At 46.7% G+C, this 22,171-nt stretch overlaps 1 protein-coding gene across 1 annotated transcript; it reads left to right on the top strand.

The window, feature by feature from the left end:
* Positions 1–17,766: 17,766 nt before the first annotated feature.
* Positions 17,767–21,242, top strand: LOC115525460 (the record flags this gene model as incomplete). The annotated part of the gene is given in 4 exon segments (XM_032595075.1): positions 17,767–18,069; positions 18,071–18,154; positions 18,156–19,997; positions 20,109–21,242. Coding segments are annotated over 4 exon segments (3,363 nt in total), but the record flags the coding sequence as incomplete, so codon positions are not given.
* Between the last annotated feature and the right edge of the window lie 929 nt (positions 21,243–22,171).

Here is a 22,171-nt window from a genome sequence, read left to right as displayed (position 1 = left end):
ACTCTTGTGCACTTTTTGTGCACGACATGAACCGTAAATGACTGCACAGCCGCTATATAGCCACTATATAGCCAGAATGTAAAAAGGTATAGCCATTGTGGAAAATAATGTGATAGTTCCTCAAAAAATTTAGAAATAGAATTACCACATGATCCAGCAATTCTGCTTCTGGGTATATACCCCAAAAAACTAAAAACAGGGTCTCAAAGAGATATTTACATTCATACATATAGTAGTAGTATTCATAATAGATTGAAAAAAATGGATACAACTCAAGTGTCCACTGATTAATGAAAGAAGCAAAATGTTGTATATCCATATAGTGAAACATTATTCGGCCTTAAAAAGGAAGGAAATTGACACATGCTACAACATGGATGAAACGTGAAGACATGCTAAGTGAAAGGAGCCAGTAAAAAAACCCACAAATACTGTATGATTCTATTTAGATGAGGTGCTAAAAATACTATAAGAAATAGAGACAGAAAGTAGAATGGTAATTGCTAGGACTGGGGGGAAGGGCTCATGGAGAGTTATTCTTTCATAGGTACAGAGTTTCAGTTATACAGGATGAAAAGGAGTTATGGAGATGGATGGGGGTGATGGTAGCACAATATCATGAATGTATTCACCACCAACCTGTACACTTCAAAATGGTTAATGTGGTAAATTTTATTTTATGTGTGTTTTAACACACACACACATACACACACAGAATTGTGGGAAGAAAACACCTGCCAAAATGTAAAAAAAAAAACAAAACACAAAACATGACTTTCTGACCATGATTTCTTAAGTGCTTACTCAGGATCTCTTTGCTCTGTATTTACACATAATTCCAACAAGTTTTGTTTCTGTTCTCTTGAGTACAGATTAATTGAGTAGTTGACCACAAAGACCCCTTTTATAGTTCTTGACTGGGATTTCCAGGGTTTCAGTTAATGCCTATTGGCTGTTTGTTTCTATACCATTATACCAACCTTGGCTTTTATAGTTTCTGTTTTGTTGTTTGTTTCACCACATACCCAATGAAAAGGCAAGTGGAGAGAATGTTGCTAAAGACAGTTACAATGACATCAGCTAGAAGAGATCCTTGACAACCCGATGGGAAGAAATAAAATAAAATAAACATAAAAGTATATAGTTGTTAGACATCAAAAAGAACCAACAGCATGATATCTAGTTTGGGGTTATCAGCCCTACATGTGTTATTCCCTTGAGGACAGCACTATATTCAGGTCAACACATTAAGTGACGTTTTTTACGATGGTATCAGTGAATCCTCAAGAAAGGATTTAAATTACGTTCCCTTTACTGTATTTAAGAAGGGAGAGGAGTGTGCAATGCATTTTACCTAGTTTTCGATTCAAGTTGGTACAATTTGTCACTTCCAAGGGTAAGTTTTTGTTATAATGATAATAACAGCCCCTACTCTTGAGTGCCTCTCCCATGCCAGGCAATGTGCCAGGTGTTTAAGGTAAATGGTCATTAATCCTGCTGGACAGTGAGCCTGCAACATGGCCAGGCATGCATCTGACAGGTTTCCGGAAAGCAGATTCCTTCTACTGTGGCTTTGGCAGTGGTTTTATTTTGAGAATTAAAGATACAGTGACTTCCTCTTAAGAAGGCAGAGTATGTACTGATTTCCTTTAATTTAACATATTGAGCTGATGCAGTTAGATAAGTTTTAGCAACAACAACAACAACAACAACAACAACAAAACAGCAATAGCCACCACTTTTAAGTCTCTGCTCTGTGCCAAGCAATGTGCCTGGTCTTTAACATTTATCTTTATCTTTATCTTTACTCCTGCTAGGTAGTTATTACATATTCCCATTTAATGTGGTGAGAAACACTGGTTCCAGGGGAGTATCACCTGCTCAAGGACAACAGGGAGTGACAGAGCCAAGACTCAACCCCAGTTGCAATAAGATTCCAAAGCCACGCTTTTACCAACCCCAGACAACTCTGGTTAGAAAGGAAATTCACTTAACTGCACCTTATGGTTCCTGAACAGTGCCCTAAAGGAGTCACCTCTGCAAGGAGCTTTCTGGTACAGTGGAAAGGTTCCTATTTCTATCCCTCTTCTCCATGGAACAGTGTTTTCAGCCAGGGAGAGGAAAGCCATTCTGTATCGTGTGAGTCTGAGCCAAGGGAGAATTTTAATGAGCGAAGAAGAACCCGGCCAGAATAATTTCTTGACGTCACCAGCTGAGTCCATCCACCTCTCAGAGTGACCTGGTCCTCCTCCACCACACTCAGTTCTTTCCCTGGCAGCTGAGGACACCCTAAACGTGGTCTCTGGAACCTGGAAGGAACGTCCCCTGGTGCCCAGAGCAAAGAAGGTGCCTTAGGGTTGGGAGAGCAGCCCTTGGTGCAAGTTGACTCCACTTTGCAGCAAAGTCAGCTGGGTTTTCTTATTTTCCCACTGTGAGAGTCCAGGAAGATCGCATGAACACAACATCCCATTCCTTCATTCTGCCATAAATGTCTCTCTCATTCCCTGTGTATTCTAAAATCCACTGATGTCATCCCTTAGGCTCTTCTGGCTGTTGGAAGGCTAGAGCTGATTAGAGCTGGGTATTTCCCTTCCCCCTGGTCAGTTAGGGATGATGATATTTCAGCACATTAGTCTCTGGTTAACTGGTTTCTCCTGAGGGCAGGCCTTCTGAAGAAGCAGCTCTGGTATGTTAAAAAAGTGGTTGGTTCCTTTCCCCTCCCTCTCTAGGAACAACACTAGGTGATTTTTCTGTTATTCATTTTGAGAACTGGTACAGCTCCAGGAGGTAAATCCCACCAGTGGATTTTTCTCTCACATGTACTGTTGAGAACCTGGTCAAGTTCCTAGGGGTAAAATGCACATTTGTGGGAGTTTCCTATGAATGAGTGTCTGTCCCTGGAGTTTTTAACTCTCAGAGCTGCCCACACTGAGCCTCCAGCAGCTTGCTGGTGACCTACCCCAGCACTAGCTCCAAGCACTGAGATTTGCCCTTGTTGAGCGTTTGCTCTGGTAAGACATTACTCCCTGCATTCATCTGCCTCTCCAATCTTGAGGGCAAAGGTTTGCTATGTGTTCACCTCTCTTAAGCATCCTGCAGGGGTTGTTCTTTTCCCCTCAGTCTCTTCAGCTTTTCACTTATTGTTAGGACAGAGCGGCAACTTCCATGCTCCCTCCTTGGAGAACCCAGTGCAATCCATTTTCAGTGGAGATTCTTCAGGAAATTTGACAGCTCTGACTTTTCCCCAGGTTAAAGAGAATGAATTTGTGGTGTTGTTGCTACTGCTTCTGCAGTTGTTGTTGTGATTTTGGTGTCATTGCTGAGTCTGTATCATACCCAAGCTGTGTAGAATTAAAGGAGCAACCCATTCGGTGTAATCCTTTTAAATGCATGAAAACTCACATAAGAATTTTCAACCAGGTACAAGACTCTGGCACACCCTGATAAATCATCTTTTAAAACACTTTAAATAACAAAGTGCAGGAATCTGATTCAGAAGAGTGGAAATAAATGTTACAGGCAGAGTTTATCAGCTTGCTGTAAAAATGTTTTTCCAAACTAGATTGTTTCTAATGTACCCTGATTTCCAGGTATAAAGCTATGAAATAAGATCATGATATCAAAGGTCAAATGGACAAATGGCTATTTTATTTTATTTTATTTTATTTTATTCCAATTGTATTATTTTTTAAATTCTAGTATAATTAACATACAGTTTACATATTACATATTAGTTTCAGGGATATACATATACATATCTATATCTATCTATATCTATCTATCTATCTATCTATCTATCTATCTATCTATAGTGACTCAACAACTCTATTCATTACTCATCACAGTAAGAACCTATTCACTCATCTCTCCACCCACCTCCCCTCTGGCAAGCACCAGTTTGTTCTCTGTATTTTAGAGTCATGTTTTGGTTTGTCCCTTTTTCTTTGTTTGCTTTGATTCTTAAATTACACACATGAGTGAAAGTGTATGGTATTTATCTTTCTCTGAAGGATTTTTTTCCACTTAGCATTATACCATCTAGATCCATTCATGTTGTAAATGGCAAGATTTCATTCTTTTTTATGGCTGAGTCATATTCCATTGTATCTATATACCACATCTTTTTTTTTTAAACTCTTTTTTAACGTTTATTTATTTTTGAGAGACTGAGAAAGAAAAAACATGAGCAGGGGAGGGGCAGAGAGAGAGGGAGACACAGAATCTGAGGCAGGCTCCAGGCTCTGAGCTGTCAGCACACAGCCCAATGCGGGGCTCGAACCCATGAACCGCAAGATCGTGACCTGAGCCAAAGTCAGACACTCAACCAACTGAGCCACCCAGGTGCCTCTATACCACATCCTCTTTATCCACTCATCTATCAGTGGACACTGGGTTGCCTCTATATTTGGCTATTGTAATAATGCTGCAATAAACAGGGGTGAACTTGTCTTTTCAAATTAATGCTTCGCATTCCTTGGATAAATACTGAGTAGGGGAATTACTCGATCATAAGGTAATTATATTTTTGCATGTTTTGAGGACCCTCCATACTGTTTTCCACAGTGACATTTTGCATTCCCACCAACAGTGCATGAGGGTTCCTTTTTTGCGACAATATCACTAACAAATCTCTTGTTTCTTGGGTTTGTGATTTTAGCCATAATGACAGGTGTGAGGTGGTATCTCAGTGTGGTTTTGATTTGTATTTCACTGGTGATTAGTGATGTTGGGCATCTTTTCATGTGTCTGTTTGTCATGTGTATGTCTTCTTGGGAGACCTCTCTTTTCATGTCTTTGGCTCATTTTTTAATTGCATTCTTTGCTTTTTGGTGGTGAGCTATATAAGTTCTTTCTATATTTTGGATACTAATCCTTTAATGGATGTATCATCTGCAAATATCTTCTCCCATTTACTAGGTTGTCTTAGTGGATTGTTTCCTTCACTGTGCAGAGCTTTTTCCTTTGATGTAGTCCTAATAGTTTGTTTTTGTTTTGGTTTCCCTTGCCTGAGGAGTCATATCTAGAAAACTGTTTCTATGGCTGATGTCAGAGAAACTACTACCTGTGCTCCCTTGAAGAATTTTTATGGTTTCAGGTCTCACATGTAGGTCTTTATTCCATTTTGAGTTTATTTTTGTGTATGGTGTAAGAAAGTGCTCCAGGATCATTCTCCTGCATGCAGCTGTCCAGTTTTCCCAAAACCTTTTGTTGAAGAGACGATTTTTTCCCATTGCATATACTTGCTTCCTTTGTCATAGATTAATTAACCCTGTAATCGTGGGCTTATTTCTGGGCTCTCTACTCTGTTAAATTCATCTATTTGCAGACAGACTGACCTTTAAAGTAAAACTTGAAATGGCTGGAAGCCACTCTAGCACCTTCTGGGTACAGACCCTGATTCTTGTCACACACCACCGGCCTGTGGTTTGTAACCACGAAAGATTTCCGAGTGAGGAATGAACATTAGCTTTGAGGGCTCAGGGCACACATGGCAGCCAGAGGGAAAGTCCTGAGCCTGCGAAGTGAGGTAGCCATGAAGTTGGCCACTACAGTAGTCATCTCTTAGCCATTCGTCACCACTGCACTGGAGGAAGTTATGGCTGGTTTTCTCATCACCAAAACGCAGTCCACGGACGTACATATTTACAAATGATTTCATAGGGTTCTTATTTAGAAACTTCAAGACTTGGAGTGGAAATCATTTCTGCCAAAGTATGTGGCACCTGAGAGAAGTCCCCTATGACTGCCTCAAGTGGCAGAGTCCAACTCTCCTGCCATCCAGTATCTGCTTGCCGCCTTCACCAGTTTGGCCCCGCACCTCCAGGTGGAAAGCTCAACCTCAACTGCTGAGCCAAGGTCCTAGACTGAGTCAGCAGTGGTTGTCTGTGTAGCCTCTGGCATGCACTCACTGAGCCTGGGATCCACCATTCTGAGCCCTGTCCCTTGCTCTGCTCACCAATCTTTACTCTGTGCCTAAGCACACTTGCATCCTATTGACCATTCCCGGGTTCCCCTGCAGCCTTGCCAGCATAACCTGCACAGAGTTCTCCAGCCCCAAGCTTTTGTTCCCTCATGGCAGTGCCGCGCCAAGAGTTAAAAAGGAGGCACTCTGAATTAAAGACATCTTGGAAGCAGGGTGTCCCTGAGCACAGAGGCCACCAACCTGGGAGAGGAAAAGATGCGGCACAAGGCAGATGTGTCCTAAAATATCCTAGGGGACCGAGGATGGGGGTGCACTGTGGTTTTGGTCACTCACGGCACACTCGGAGCGGTTTCTGCCTGGCTGGGGTCTCTGCCTGCAAGCACAGCCCCGTGATGCAGGCCCACCAACCACGTTCACAACCCGCCTTATGGGCGGGGTATTTGCAGCCCGCGGCTGCTGACGCACCTGCAGCGGTGCTGGGAGAGTGTGTAGAGCCTGAGAATCACACACTCTGCTCTTAGACTGGGAGATTCTGGCAACAACGCACAGCTTCTTTCTAGGCAATCCACCTGCTGAGGGCAGCAAGTCTGAACCTCCGACCTTCCCGGCGAGCTTGGAGAAGAAAGATCAGGTGGAGGGGTCCTAAAGGCCTCCAGGTGGGTTGGGTCCTGGAGAGGGTTGAGGTGCTGCATAACTGTGTTTCGGGAGTGTGCTTAAAATTGAGAGTTAGTGCAGGTATGATGAGAGCAGATCGTTGTCAGGCTGTGTGTGCAGGCGGTCCCATAAGAAGCCCAGAGAAGTTTCAAGGATTTCCTGTCTCAGTTTAAGCCATCTGCACACAGAAAGGTCTGAACGTGTTCCTTGCTTTCACTTGATAATCAGGCATGTAGCTCAGTAGAAAATGGTTTTGGATTTACTTTCTCTCTTTAAATTATTTCGTGCAAGGAGAATGAGAGGATAGTCAGCGGGACTGAGGTTATCCCTGACTCGCTGAAAATTCCCAGCTCAGCTAACAAGGCAGGACAGGACGAAAGTTAGTGGGGATTCCGGCCCCATCCAAAATTGGTGACACACAGGACCCAGAAATACCAACTGACTGTCCTCAGTCTGTCGTCCAGGAGGGCATCGGTCGGATCGCTTGGGGCACAGCCCGCAGACTACCTACAATGCGGGTACTAGGGGTGCCATGGTCCTTCTTGAGAGGGGTGTGTAGGGGGTCTTACTGTGTCCTGTGTCGGAGGTGCCCCTATGGTGAAGGCATCCGCTATGCTCATGGACAAGGTCTTGTCAGGGATCTGAGTGAGGTACCTGTGAGGCACCTGTAATCTTAGTTGTACTGGCAGATACCTTCCACCATGGCGGTGATGGCTGTAGGGGTCCCCTGATTGTGCGAAGGGGGCTGGAACTGGCTCAGAAGATGATCAGGAAGTTGTTGGCCGTTGATCTTCTAAACTTCTTGGAGAATGCACTTCTGTGGTTTGTTCACCCAGGCTTCCAGGCAGCAGTGTTCAGGGCTTTGTGGGAGATGATCTTGTGGGACCTGGTGCTGGGCTCAGTGTCCAGCCAAGAGCCTGTGTACTCAGGAACTGACAGCAGGGAGGAGACATTGCTACCGTTCCCCCAGCTGAGGTCGTGGCTATGAGGCCAAAGACCCGGACTCAGGAACCGTGAGATCCTGAGCTGATCGAAACCAAGAGTCCCTGCACATAACCAACCGAGCCACTTAGGTGCCCCTTCCTTGGCGATTTATATATTACCCTTGAGTTGGGAGAGGATTTAGGCATACCTGGAGATAAGATAGCAATCTGCACACACGATGGTCTAAATTTCCTTGAATTTACTTGGTAAATCAGGGATGGACTCAGAAGAGAACAGTTTTGTAGCTCACATGAGGAGGAAGAACCTGCTGCCCTGCCAGTCTGCCCTGAGGAGAGCGATTGTTAGCCACCCAATTCCCCAGTCGCGAACTTACTCCTTCACGTTGGGGGCAGCACCAGGAGTTAAGAGCAAGGAATGCTGAATAGAGCATCTTGGAAGTTAGGTGTCCCCAACACAGAGGCACAAAACTGGAAGGGAAAGAGACGTGGCAGAAGGCAGGTATGTTCTATGAAACGCAAGGCTTCTGGGGACTGAGGATAGGGATGCACCGTTGCCCGGGTACGTTGCCCGGATCACATAGGACGTACCCGGGCAGGATTTCTGCTCTGCCTGGGAAAACCACCTAACTCGGGTCTCTGCCTGCCCGCCACAGCCCGTGATGCAGTCCCCACCCACTGTGGCTGGAATACCAGACTTGCCGCCACGGTTATGCTTGCCGCGCTGGGAAAGTGTGTAGAGGCTGAGGCTTGGACGCGCTGCTTGCTCACACCCGGAGATCCTCGGAACAGTGAGAAGCCGCTTTCTCGGCACTCTCTGTGCGGAGGGCAGCAAGTCAGGACCTTGGACCTCCAGGCAGGAGAGGAGTGAAAGATCAGGTGGGCGGGTCCTAAAACCCTCCAGTTGGGATAGGTCCCGGAGAGGATCTGGTGCTGAATAATTGCATGTTAGAGAGCACGCTTAAAATTGAGAGTTAGTGCGGTGGCACAGGGCGGCTCAGTCTGTCGAGCATCCGACTCTTGCTCAGGTCACGATCTCCCGATTTGTGAGTTCGAGCCCCGCATCGGTTTCAATGCTGTCTTCCTGTTAGCGCATAGCCCGCCTCGAATCCTCTGTCCCCATCTCTCTATCCCTTCCCTGCTTGCACTCTCCCCAAAATAAATATTTTTTGAAAATTGAGAGTGAGTGCAATTTGATGAGAGCAGATCAGCATCATGCCATGTGTGCACGCGATCATAAGGGGGAGAGACTCAGAGGCAGGCTGGGCTGCGATTCAGAGAGAATCCACAGGGTGTCCCCAGTGTCAGACCCCTGTGCCTGCCTGAGCTCTGGGGAGTGGGCACATGATTTGGAGACAGAAATGAGTTTGTGTGTGTGAAAGCTTTGAATGTGAGTGTTAGTGTCCGCAGGGACTCTTCAGTACCTGCAAGCATTCTCTGCTCTCTAGAGGAGGACTGAAGTGCTGGGGATGTGGGCGCAGGGCTGTGACAGCATGCCATTGGGACGACTTAGCAAATAGCAGGTGAGGATCCCCACTCCACTTGGCTCAGGGCACCCCCTCCCTCCTGTCCTGCCAAGGAAGGCATATCCTAAGAGGTAAGTTGGAACACGGCTGGACAGGAGGCCAGCACACTGCCATGGCTCTCCTCGGCCTGGGGCCCAGCTATTCTCATGCACCACTGAAAACAGAGGTCCCACACAGAGACTATGGTTAGACCACATGTAAAAAGATCCATTTCTGAAAGCAATTGGGGAAGGTATGAAATCCCTCCCTCCGGAAACTGGTCTGAAAGCACTGAGGAGACTTCCCAGCATTGGAGGAGTTAGGACTGGTAAGTGTGAGGCCAGCAGATGGACCCCACAGATCCCAGGAGATTTTAGAAATTGGTTTCTCTTTGTAAACCTGCACTTGACATTCTCTCACATCCACATGGAGCCTTCATTGCACATTTGCAAGGTGAAGCCAAAGGCCTTGCAGAGGGTGGGGTCAGGTAGAGCAGTACCTGAGGTAGGTCTGGGGGCTTGAGATGTGTAGGATCTGTGGAGACGTGCATGTTGTCATGGGGCCAGACACCCTTCCCCAGCCCCACCTCCCCATGTCCCCTGAGCCTGGCACTGCTGCACCTGCATCTACCCTAAGGACCTCTCTGCAGAGCAAGAAGGACTGAGCGGCATGCAGAAGGCTAGGAAAGGGCACCCCTTCCCCGCTGCAACCCTGCCCCACGCTGCCCTGGCTCAGCAAACCTCGGAGTTCTCCTAATGGAGGATGTGTGAGCTGCCCTCCTGCCTGCCCCTCCTGCCCCCACTCAGAGTGCCCCCTCCCTGGCCTAACCTTCTGGGCAATCGCCACAGGGGCAGACCTGGTGCATGGTACCACCTGGCATGTCTTTTCCCTGCAGCCTGGACAGCTTCCGAGCTAAGCGGTGCAGTAATCTGAGCACCTGTGTGCTGGGCACATACACACAGGACCTCAACAAGTTTCACACGTTCCCTCAGACTGCAATTGGGGTCGGAGCACCCGGCAAGAAAAGGGTCATGGCCAGCAGCTTGGACAGAGACCACGGCCCTCACGATGGCATGACCCAGGATACCTATTAAACCCCTCCCTCTCTTTTCTAATGTCCTTTCTTCCTTCCTTCCTATATCGTGATACGTGTGGTCCTCTCGGGTTGCTGGTATCGGTGGCTTTCTTTATGGCAGTGGATGTCTGGAACCTCAGATGGGAGGAGAGCAAGAGGAACAGGCCAGAAGAGAATCACGCAGGAAGAGATGGGGGGCAGCCCTGTGCTTCCCCTGAGGAATCACAGCACGGCTTCTCAGTCCTGCTTGTGAATGTGTTTGCCGATGGGGAATAAAAGTATATTTCTCAAAAGACCTGAGCGGTGGTGGTTATTGCTCTGGCCCACACCACAGGCTTCCCAGATTCAGGGACCTGTGCTTAGAAGTAGCCTCAGCCCTGTGGTAGCTGGGTGCAGGGTGGAGTAGCTAGTCCTTGGACCAACCTCAAATAGGAAGAACAGGAGCAGTACAGAACAGGTAAGCACCTCGGGGACCCAACGCTGTAAAATCGCCTTTTCTTCCAGGTAAGTTGGGGAATTTTTGTATTTCTAACAAGGGATATTTGATGCCTTTGAGTGGGATGTGACTTCCAGACAATCCTCGTGTTAGGATCAGTTTGGGGCCATAATTCTCTGTGTCTCATAAGCCTTACTTGATTTGCAGTTTATTTATACAGGAAAGACAGGCTGTTACAGCTCTGTGTTCCATGGCCACTCACCCGGAGCCACCTTGGGTTTTCTGACACCCCTGGGAATGTCTGTGGGAGTGATCATGGCATTTTCCCCAAGAGCCTGTGTATTTCTGCAGTGATAATTGTGATTGAGGAAAGATGCAACGTTAACTGGTGCCTCTCAGAGCAGCAATTTTACCATGAGTAACCCATGGGGCAGATGGGATCTCTCTTAGATAGCCTCACTGACGGGCCTCTTTCCCTCCATCCTGCAAATCAGCATCACTGCCTGGAAAAGCTCCTGCAACTCTGCCTCCTGTGTGATCCATCAGTTGGCTGGCTTGGTAGCCAGAGCTGAGCATGTGGTGAAAAACACCTTCAGTCCCACCAGTATGGGCTCCGAAGCCTTTGGCCATCACCACAGCGAACTTGAGCTTGAGCAGTGTAATGACTTCAGAAAGGTGGCTGCCCTTGTACCATCATATGGGAGAAGGAAAACTGGGTATTGCACGGGTGCAGTCCTCACTTTAACTCTCTGTGGGCCTATTGTGGAGATCTGCTCTAGAGAATGTGCCCCCTCCAGTGTCTGGAGAAAGAACAGACTCCCAGTAGCTGAAACCCCTAGATCTGGGTTCATTCTCTGCATTTCCAGTACTCCCTGTGACACTGAGATACCTGGGTGGCTCAGTTAAGCATCTGACTCTAGTTTTTGGCTCAGGTCATGTTCTCACAGTTGGTGAGATTGAGCTACACATCTGGCTCTGCCCTGACAGCACAGAGTCTGCTTGGGATTCTCTCTCTCCTCTCTCTGCCCCTCCCCCCACTCCCATGCCCTCCCTCCCTCCCTCTCTCTCTCTCTCTCAAGAAGCAAACTTAAAAAAAGTAACTTTTGGGGCGCCTGGGTGGCGCAGTCGGTTAAGCGTCCGACTTCAGCCAGGTCACGATCTCGCGGTCCGTGAGTTCGAGCCCCGCGTCAGGCTCTGGGCTGATGGCTCAGAGCCTGGAGCCTGTTTCTGATTCTGTGTCTCCCTCTCTCTCTGCCCCTCCCCCATTCATGCTCTGTCTCTCTCTGTCCCAAAAATAAATAAACGTTGAAAAAAAAAATTAAAAAAAAAAAAAGTAACTTTTCAGGGTGGGAAGGAAATGTCAGTAAGAGGGGTATAGCCAGCACCTAGAAGGTTTTGTTTCATTGTATAAGCTACACTGTTAGTATATATTAATGAATGAATAGTATATATGAATGAATAGGTCATTATATTTGTGTTTAGTAGGAAAAATGCCTTAAATATGGGTCTTTTGTTTTAAGGCAACTACCGTAAATTATTTCAAACGCATAAATTTTAAATACAAAAAGAGGATCTGTTCTGCTCAACGGATAGTAGGAAAAAGACCCCCAAAATATATAACAAATGCACAATTGAGAAAAAGATGTCAGTAATAAATACTCATATAGCTTTAGAATAGTGGTATATTAAAGTCATCAATTAAGAGCCAAGACTATCAGGCTGCATCATTTTAAAGGATCCAAAGTGTTTTTTCCACAAGAGAAACATTCAGAACAAAAGGACTCAGAATTAATTAAAACAAATGGGTAGTAGAAGATAAGTTGAAGTAAGTTCATAATATATGATTAGAATAGAATTCAAGGCAAAAAAACAACTTATTAGAAATGGAAAGGTGTTATATAATGGGAAAAAGAACCAAATGGCAAGAAGATATATTGATAATAGACACATGTATTCAACAACATGGCCTCAAATTATGTGGAACAAAAACTGACCAAACTGCAGGTGAAATATGTGTATCAAGAATTTTTACTATGGAATTAATAATGTACACCACTCAATTAGCCATTAGCTTTCGGAATCCCCTCCAAAATGCATGGCTCAAAGTTGGCTCTGCAAATACCCGCTGACGATATGATAGATTTAAGAAAACATACAGTGTTTACAACCACAAAGGGGTGATAGAGTTTATTAATAATAAGATTATGACTACTTTTCACAAAACCATTCATTAAATAAGTCAATATGTCTCATATTGATTTGTAACACTACTCTTACATGCTAATATTCTTCTGCCCTTTTCTCCTGTATTGATAATCACCTATGTTAGTAATACACTTTTATTACTAGTAGAACAAAGGTACTTTATACTTCTCTTTTTCAAAATGCTCTTGGCAATTTTTACACATTTATTCTTCCAGAAGAAAGTTAGAATTTGTGGTTTGGATTTTTCATGGCATTGGGTTTTCTAGGTAGACAATTGTGTCATCTGTAAATAATAGTAAATCTTAGTTCACATTTTTGTTCTTTTTGTATCATGTAGAACTTCCTGACAATGTTGAGATAAAAATGATAATAGGTACCCTTGATGATGAAGGCTATTGATTTCAAATGGAACTTCTTCATCATCTTAAGAAAGTATCTTTCTTTGGGACACCTGGGTGGCTCAGTCAGTTAACAGCTTCGGCTCAGGTCATGATCTCCCAGTTCATGGTTTGAGCCCCGCATGGGGCTCTGTGCTGACAGCTCAGATCCTGGAACCTGCTTCAGATACTGTGTCTCCCCCTCTCTCTGTCCCTCCCCCACTCGCGCTCTATCTCCATCTCTCTCTCAAAAAATGAATAAACATTTAAAAAAATTTAAAAAAAGAAAGTATCTTTCTTCTTATTGTATACTACCAAGAATTTTTAAAGATCATAAATTAATATAAAATATTATCAAAATATCTTTTGGTACTAACCACATAATCTTATGGCTTTTCTCCTCTTAATGATAATACATTTCCAGGCATAAAAACTAATAATAACATTTAACATATTTGAGTGCTTACTACATGCTAGGCTGTAATAAATGATTCACAGAATTGATTCCTTTAATCTTTACAGCTGCATAAAGTAAATAGTGTCAGAGTTCCATTTTATGAAGAAACTGAGATATAGGACATGAAGCAGGTTGACCAAAGCCACACAGATAGCAGATCCATATCAAGATGCAAACCTGTTCCTAGGCTATCTGGCTCCATAGTCAGGTGTCTTAAATCATTACATTGCTTCTTCATGAACTCTACTAGGTGAGAGGATATGTATTAAAATACACTTGCAAATTCAATGCGCTTATGATTTATTAAGGATTTTGTACCACCATTGTTAAGTTTAATATTGGGGCTATGCTAATGTCATCAAATGAGTTTGCAAGCTTTTGAACTTTTAATGCTTTAGGTTAATGTAAGGAGTATGAAAACTATCTGAGCTTTAAGTTTTATATAATTCACCTGTAAAACTTTCTTACAGAGTTCCTTCAGGTTTTAAGTTTTCTCAGAGTTCTTAAGGTTTTTAAATTCTGCTGTGGTTATTCTATTCTATTGTTATTCTATCTATCCTTGATTTACATGTATCTTCATGAAATTTGTTATTTAAATTTCGTTGCATATATTAGCAAATTGTACTTTTTTATTATAATTTAAAATCTTCACATTTGACATTGTATTTTTCTTCTCATTCTGGATGCGTGTATCTGTATTTTCCCTTTTCCTTTCCCTCACTTACTTTACCAGAAATTTCTATTTAATTGAAATTTTCAAGACTGAGCTTTAATATTTTCCAATTCTACCATTTCCTTGTTTTTAATTCACTAATTTCTTTGCTGACCACTCAATTCCCTTCTCCCAGATAATTGTTGAAAAGTTTGTTGAGCAGGTCTCTCCCTTGATTTCTGAGTTGAATTATTAAGTTAAACTGCATGTATTTTGTCTTGATTACTTGTATTTAACCACTTCTTCGACCCCCCCCCGCTGACTCCTTCCTGATCCAAGTCTCCATTATGTTTTACATGAACTGTAACAACAATCTCCCAACTGATCTCCGTGTTTCTATCCTCTTTATATAGACAATTCTGGAGTGATCTTTTTATTTTTTTTTTTAATTTTTTTTTCAACATTTTTATTTATTTTTGGGACAGAGAGAGACAGAGCATGAACAGGGGAGGGGCAGAGAGAGAGGGAGACACAGAATCGGAAACAGGCTCCAGGCTCTGAGCCATCAGCCCAGAGCCCGACGCGGGGCTCGAACTCACGGACCGCGAGATCGTGACCTGGCTGAAGTCGGACGCTTAACCGACTGCGCCACCCAGGCGCCCCTGGAGTGATCTTTTTAACATGTAAGTCACATTGTGTCTATCCCCTGGTCAAAACCTTCCAGTCTCCCCATCTCACTCAGAATAAAAGTCAGAGTCCTACGATAGCCCAAGAGACACCGCGTGATCCGACCCCATATCATTTCTCTGATCTCCCTACCTGCCAACTAACCCACTGCCTGCTCCACTCCCAGCTTCCTGAGGGCCTTTGAACTTACTGTTTGCTCTGCCTGCAATGCTCTTCCCCCAAAGTCTGCATGACTGACTCTCTCCCTTCCTGCAGAACTCTGCTGAAACATCACCTTCTCAGAGATGGCTTCCCTGACCACTGTACAAAATAGCATTCCTTCATGAACACTCTCCATCCTCTTTATTCAGCCTTATTTTACCCAAAGAACTTATCATTATATGAGATATTATACATATTCGGGGGGGCGGGTGGAGTTGTTCACTGTCTTCCACTAGCATGTAACTCTATGAAGGAAGTTAAAATTTTTTTAAATCTATATCCCTGGAGTATAAAAAAAATTCTAGAACAGTATAGTGTTATGCCCAGAATTCGTGATCCCCAAATACCGCCAGGGAGCCGAGTCCGATGTAAAAGCAAAAGAGCCTTTATTCGAGCTAGGCTCTTTTGCTTTTACATCGGACTCGGCTCCCTGGCGGTATTTGGGGATCACGAATTCTGGGCATAACATTTGGGGGCTCAGCCCGGGATCCCCAAGACCCCCGAGGGACCCCCAACCCGGAGAGCCTGACTGGCCACGGTTAGTGTCTGTTTGTTCTGTCTTTTCTGTGTGAGCTCATTTAATTCTGGTAGTGCCCGACGCGGTCTAAGTGGACGCACTGGAGGACCACGGGCCGGGAGTTTCGGAAGACGTTCTGATCCTCCCTTCTGGAGGGACGTGGAATCCCCTCATCGGTTTTGGAGGGACATGGAATCCCCTCAAAGGTCTGAGACGAGGCGGGTCTCTCCCGCTGGTCGGCGTGAGGCCATCGTCTTTGGAGGGACGTGGAATCCCCTCATCGGTTTTGGAGGGACATGGAATCCCCTCAAAGGTCTAAGCTAGCTTTCAGTTTTGCTTCCATGGAGTTGGAAGACTTTCTAGGGGCCCTCTGTTTGTCTGTCTTTGTGTTTCTCTGTTTTGTTCTGTGGAATTACTGGACGGACGTTATGGGACAGACTCAGACTACTCCTGTAAGTATTATGATTGATCACTTTAAGGATGTGAGGGGAAGAGCTAACAACCTCAGTGTGGAAGTCCGAAAGGGTCGGTGGCAGTTTTTTTGTTCTAGCGAGTGGCCAACTTTCAATGTCGGATGGCCACCAGAGGGGACCTTCAACCTCCCTACCATCCACCGAGTCAGGAGTATCATCTCTCGGCCTAAGACGAGCTCCCTTACATTATCACTTGGCAGGACCTTGTAGAAGACCCACCCTCTTGGCTTAAGCCCTTCCTAGCCCCGCTCCCTCCGGAGCCAAAACCCATTCTTGCTTTGCAGGGGACAAAGAAGAAGAAAAGTCTTATCCAGCCTTCAGCACCCCTCTACCCTGTCTTACAGGGGGGTACTGAAGAAGAATTAATTTTTCCTCCCCCGTATAACCCCTCTAGGATGCCCAAAGAACACCATCCTCCCCCTCCGGGGAGGCAGACGCTGTTCCAAGAGCGGGAGGCGGAAACGCTCCAGTGGGAAGCCCGCCCTTTACCAGACAAAGGGCTCAGAGGGAGCAATCCGCCTCTGCCACCACTGCCGACTCCACTATTCCGCTCCTGCGAGCCACCGGACCCCCAGATGTGGAGGGGAATCAGCCCCATCACTATTGGCCTTTCGCCACTAGTGACCTCTACAATTGGAAAGCTCAGAATCCTAGGTTTTCCGAGAAACCGGCAGGGCTTATTGATTTATTAGACTCTGTTCTTTTTACCCATCAGCCCACGTGGGATGATTGCCAGCAGCTTTTGCAGGTCCTGTTCACGACTGAAGAAAGAGAAAGAATCCTCAATGGGGCCCGAAAACTAGTTCCGGGCGCAGACAGGAATCCCACCACCCACCAGGCTCAGATAGATGCCTCCTTCCCCTTAACTCGGCCCCAGTGGGATTTCAACATGGCAGAAGGTAAGGCGAGGCTCCGGGTCTACCGCCCGACTCTAATGGGGGGTCTCCGAATGGCTGCTAGAAAGCCAACCAATTTGGCCAAGGTAGGAAATGTACAACAGGGAAGAGATGAATCTCCGGCTGCCTTTTTAGAACGGATCATGGAGGCATTCCGTACCTATACCCCCATGGATCCAGAGGCTCCGGAAAGCAAGGCAGCTGTTATCATGGCCTTTGTAAACCAATCAGCCATAGACATTAGGAGAAAATTACAGAAAATAGATAGACTAGGAGAAAAAAGTCTGCATGACTTACTGGTGGTAGCCGAAAAGGTATATAATAACCGGGAGCCTCCTGAGGACAAGCAGGCTCGCGCCATGGCGGATGCCAGCAGTAAGCAGACTCGAGACCTGGCCAGAATACTACTAGCTACCACTGCTGACTCCCCTGAGGAACGAGACCCCCGTCTCCGGCAGCTGGCAGATGACGCAAGAAAAGGTAAAGGAACCACCAAGGGGGGGAAGCAGAGGCTGCAGAAGGATCAGTGTGCATACTGCAAGGAGACAGGGCATTGGGCCCGAGATTGTCCAAAAAGGGCCGGCGGGAAGGGAAGCAAGACTGATCGAGTAAAAGTCCTAGAGCTAGATGAACTAAGTGATTAGGGGAGTCAGGGTTCAAACCCTCTCCCCGAACCCAGGGTAACTCTTAAAGTGGAGGGGACCCCTGTTGACTTCCTTGTCGACACCGGAGCACAACATTCGGTCCTCCATACCCCACAAGGAAAACTAGCCAGCAAGAAGTCCTGGGTACAAGGGGCAACTGGTATGAGCCAGTATTCATGGACTACCCGAAGAACAGTAGATTTGGGAACGGGCCGGGTATCCCACTCCTTTATGGTAATACCAGAATGCCCCTACCCGCTGTTAGGACGGGACTTACTGACCAAGATTGAAGCTCAGATAACTTTCAGACAAGGGGGGCCTCAGGTCACCGATGGCAAGGGCTACCCCATCCAGGTACTGACCATGAAACTGGAGGATGAATACCGCCTCCACCAGGAGGCGCTCCCGAGAGAGGATAATATAGACAGATAGATGGCTACAGGAATTCCCCTCGGTTTGGGCAGAGACGGGGGGGATGGGACTAGCCGCTCACAGGACCCCAGTCCTGGTTAGAGCTCAAGCCAGGAGAGAGTCCGGTAAGGATCAAACAATACCCCATGTCTCAGGAGGCCCGGAAGGGGATCCAGCCACACATCCAGAGACTACGAAGCCTAGGGGTACTAGTTCCTTGCCAGTCTGCCTGGAACACCCCCCTACTGCCGGTCAAAAAGCCTCATACAAATGACTACCGACCGGTACAAGACCTCCGGGAAGTAAAAAAGAGGGTCGCGGACATACACCCAACTGTTCCCAACCCATATACTCTCTTGAGCTCCTTGGCACCCTCCAGGGTCTGGTATACTGTACTAGATTTAAAGGACGCCTTCTTCAGTCTGCCGCTGGCACCCCAGAGCCAACCCTTGTTCGCCTTCGAGTGGCATGATCCAGAGGAGGGCTACAGTGGGCAACTCACCTGGACACGGCTACCTCAGGGATTCAAAAATTCACCCACCATCTTCGACGAGGCACTACACGAGGACCTGGGTGAGTACAGAAGGGAGCACCCTGGCCTCACCCTTCTACAGTACGTAGATGACATCCTGATTGCTGCCGACACGGCCAAAGACTGTGAGCGAGGGACCCAGGACCTGCTGGCTACCCTGGGGGCCTTAGGGTACCGGGCATCCGCGAAGAAGGCTCAGATGTGCAAGGAGAGGGTAAGTTACCTGGGATATATCCTGGAGGGCGGACAACGGCGGTTATCAGATGCCAGAAAAGAAACTGTCCTAAAGATCCCTACTCCCACCTCCCGAAGAGAAGTGAGGGAATTCCTAGGATCAGCCGGCTACTGCCGCCTCTGGGTTCCAGGTTTAGCTGAGATTGCCAGGCCCCTATATGAAGCTACCAAAGAGGGGAAAACATTTAAATGGACTGAAAAAGAAGAAATTGCCTTTAATCAGTTAAGAAAGGCCCTCCTAAGTGCCCCAGCCCTGGGCCTACCAGACATTACGAAACCCTTCCACCTCTTTGTAGACGAACATAAGGGAATAGCAAAAGGGGTTCTAACTCAAGCCTTAGGCCCCTGGAACCACCCAGTGGCTTACCTGTCTAAGAAACTAGACCCAGTGGCTGCCGGCTGGCCGCCATGCCTAAGAATTATTGCGGCGACAGCACTCCTAGTCAAGGATGCAGACAAGCTGACCCTAGGACAGGAGATCTGGATCACGACCCCACACGCCATTGAAGGGGTCCTGAAACAGCCTCCTGACAGATGGATGAGCAACACACGTGTGACTCATTACCAGAGCCTCCTACTCAACCCTCCAGGAGTGCGGTTCCACCCCAGTGCAGCCCTCAATCCTGCAACCCTGCTGCCCGACCCTGACCTAGGTGCTCCATTACATGACTGTGCGGGAATCCTGGAACAAGTACATGGATTCCGGACGGACCTGACCGACCGGCCCCTCCCCGATGCCGAGGCTACTTGGTTCACTGATGGCAGCAGCTTTGTGCGAGACGGACACAGGTATGCGGGTGCAGCGCTGGTCACCGAAACGGACACCGTATGGGCGGAGGCTCTACCCTCTGGAACATCAGCCCAGCAAGCAGAGCTCATAGCCCTCACCAAGGCGCTGATGCTGGGAGCTGGAAAATGGCTTAACATCTACACAGACAGCTATTATGCGTTTGCCACAGCTCATATTCATGGAGCAATTTATCAGGAGAGGGGGTTACTGACGGCAGAAGGACGGACTATAAAAAATAAGCAGGAGATACTTAACCTGCTTACGGCCTTATGGCTTCCTGCCAAGCTAGCCATTATCCACTGCCAAGGGCACCAAAAAGCTGATAACCCAGTAGCTAGAGGTAATTGAAAGGCTGACCAGGCAGCCAAGGCAGTCGCCCTTACTTCAGTCCCCACCATGACCATACAACTACCAGACCCGGGAGACCCAGTTTTACCAGACCAGCCCAAATACTCCCAGGAGGAGTTATAGCGGATCAAGAAACTCCCCATGGCCCAGGAGATAAAGGGACGGTGGTATACACCTAACAAGGAGCACGTGCTGCCAGACCGGCTCAGAGTCTCAATTATAGAGCACATGCATTGGTCTGCTCACATGGGGGCCCGAAAATTAAAAGACTTAATCCAACATGCCGGAATCAAGATTCACCAACAGGACACCAAAATAGAGCAAGTTGTATCTGCCTGCAAGACCTGCCAACTCACCAACGCGAGAGCCACATCAAATAAAAAAGGAACCAGGCTCAGAGGCACCAGACCGGGAGCCCAATGGGAAGTCGACTTCACTAAAGTCAAACCAGGAAAGTATGGTTATAAATATCTTTTAGTATTTACAGACACCTTCTCTGGCTGGGTGGAAGCATACCCAACCAAGCATGAAACGGCTCAGACGGTGGCTAAGAAGCTACAAGAAGACATTTTACCCAGGTATGGTTGTCCTGCCATGGTAGGATCAGACAATGGACCAGCTTTTATCTCGCAGGTAACACAGGCAGTAGCCAAGGCGGTGGGGGCAAACTGGAAATTACATTGTGCTTATAGGCCCCAGAGCTCAGGACAGGTAGAAAGAATGAATAGAACCCTAAAAGAGACCCTTACCAAATTAACCATGGAGACTGTTGGGGACTGGGTGACTCTCCTACCGTACGCCCTTTACCGTGTTAGAAACACTCCTTACACTCTGGGTTTTACTCCCTATGAGATCATGTTTGGCAGGCCACCCCCTGTTATTCCCAGCCTTCGAGCTGAACTTATTGCTGAGTTTAAAGATCAAGAACTTTTTCTTTCCTTGAGAGGGCTCCAGAGGGCGCACGAGGACATTTGGCCGCGCCTCCGTGCCATCTACGAGGCTGGCCCGACCACGACACCTCATCAGTACAGGCCGGGAGACTGGGTCTACGTCAAGAGGCACCACCAAGAGACCCTCGAGCCGCGCTGGAAGGGACCCTACATCGTGGTGCTGACAACCCGCACTGCTCTCAAAGTAGACGGCATCGCGACCTGGGTCCATCACACCCACGTTCAGCCAGCGGATCCCTCCTCGATCTGGAAGGACTTCGTCACACAATGGGCCATCAGTCGGGACCAACACAACCCGCTCAAGCTCAAGCTACAGCGCATTCGACCCACCTAATATTGGTAACTCTGTTAACTCTGCTTGTCATTGCTCATGCTGCCGGGAGTCCCCACGCCCCCCCAAACATCACCTGGCAGATCATAGACACCAGCTTGGGGACAATACTTAATCAGATCTCCCAGAGCTACCCCAGGGATACTTGCTTCCCAGAACTTTGTATAAACCTCCAAACTCTGTTCCCCTTGTCACCATAAATGCAGCCGGTCCCATGATTGCGTCCGTAAGCTACATGACAAGGGGGGAATGAAAGGGCGGGCCTACGCCGGCCGACTCCATCTTGTTCTGTGTCCTTCACCTTGACCACACCTCCTCCCCTTGAGCAACCCCCTCCCCCACCTGCCTAACAGAACTCGGACCCTTCCCCAGCCAATCGGCTGAGGCCATAGCCATTACCTCACCAACTGCCCCTAGGCCCCAATAAAACCTTTGTGCTTTTGAAACTCGCTCTCTCTCCCTGGTATCTCACCGCTGAGTCAGTGCAGGTAGGGGATTGAGCTCGAGCTAGCTCAAATAAAGGCTCTTTTGCTTTTACATCGGACTCGGCTCCCTGGCGGTATTTGGGGATCACGAATTCTGGGCATAACATGTAGCCCTTCAATAAATATTATTTAGTGAAGAAATAAATAATGAAACTCTGTAAATTTTTCTCTGACTTCATCTTTAACCATTCATCATGTTCTGAGATGTGAAGTTGCCATTCTTAAAATTGTCTTTAATTTTCCTTTTGATATCTACCTTTAGCTCAAAAGTAATTTAGTAGAGAAATTTAAAATTTTAAATAGCTTTTAAAATTATCGTTCACTTATGTAGTTCCAGGTTTTGTGCATTGAGGTTTGATACAGAGTGATCTATTTTTGCCTGGGAAATTTTAAGATTTTCTATCAGGTCTAGGATGTGATCCTTTCCTACAAATGTTTTAAATAACA

This window comes from Lynx canadensis, chromosome D1 (genome assembly GCF_007474595.2).
Source record: "Lynx canadensis isolate LIC74 chromosome D1, mLynCan4.pri.v2, whole genome shotgun sequence".
In the NCBI taxonomy this organism is placed as follows: Eukaryota; Metazoa; Chordata; class Mammalia; order Carnivora; family Felidae; genus Lynx; species Lynx canadensis.
This window is presented reverse-complemented; position numbering and strand designations above follow the sequence as displayed.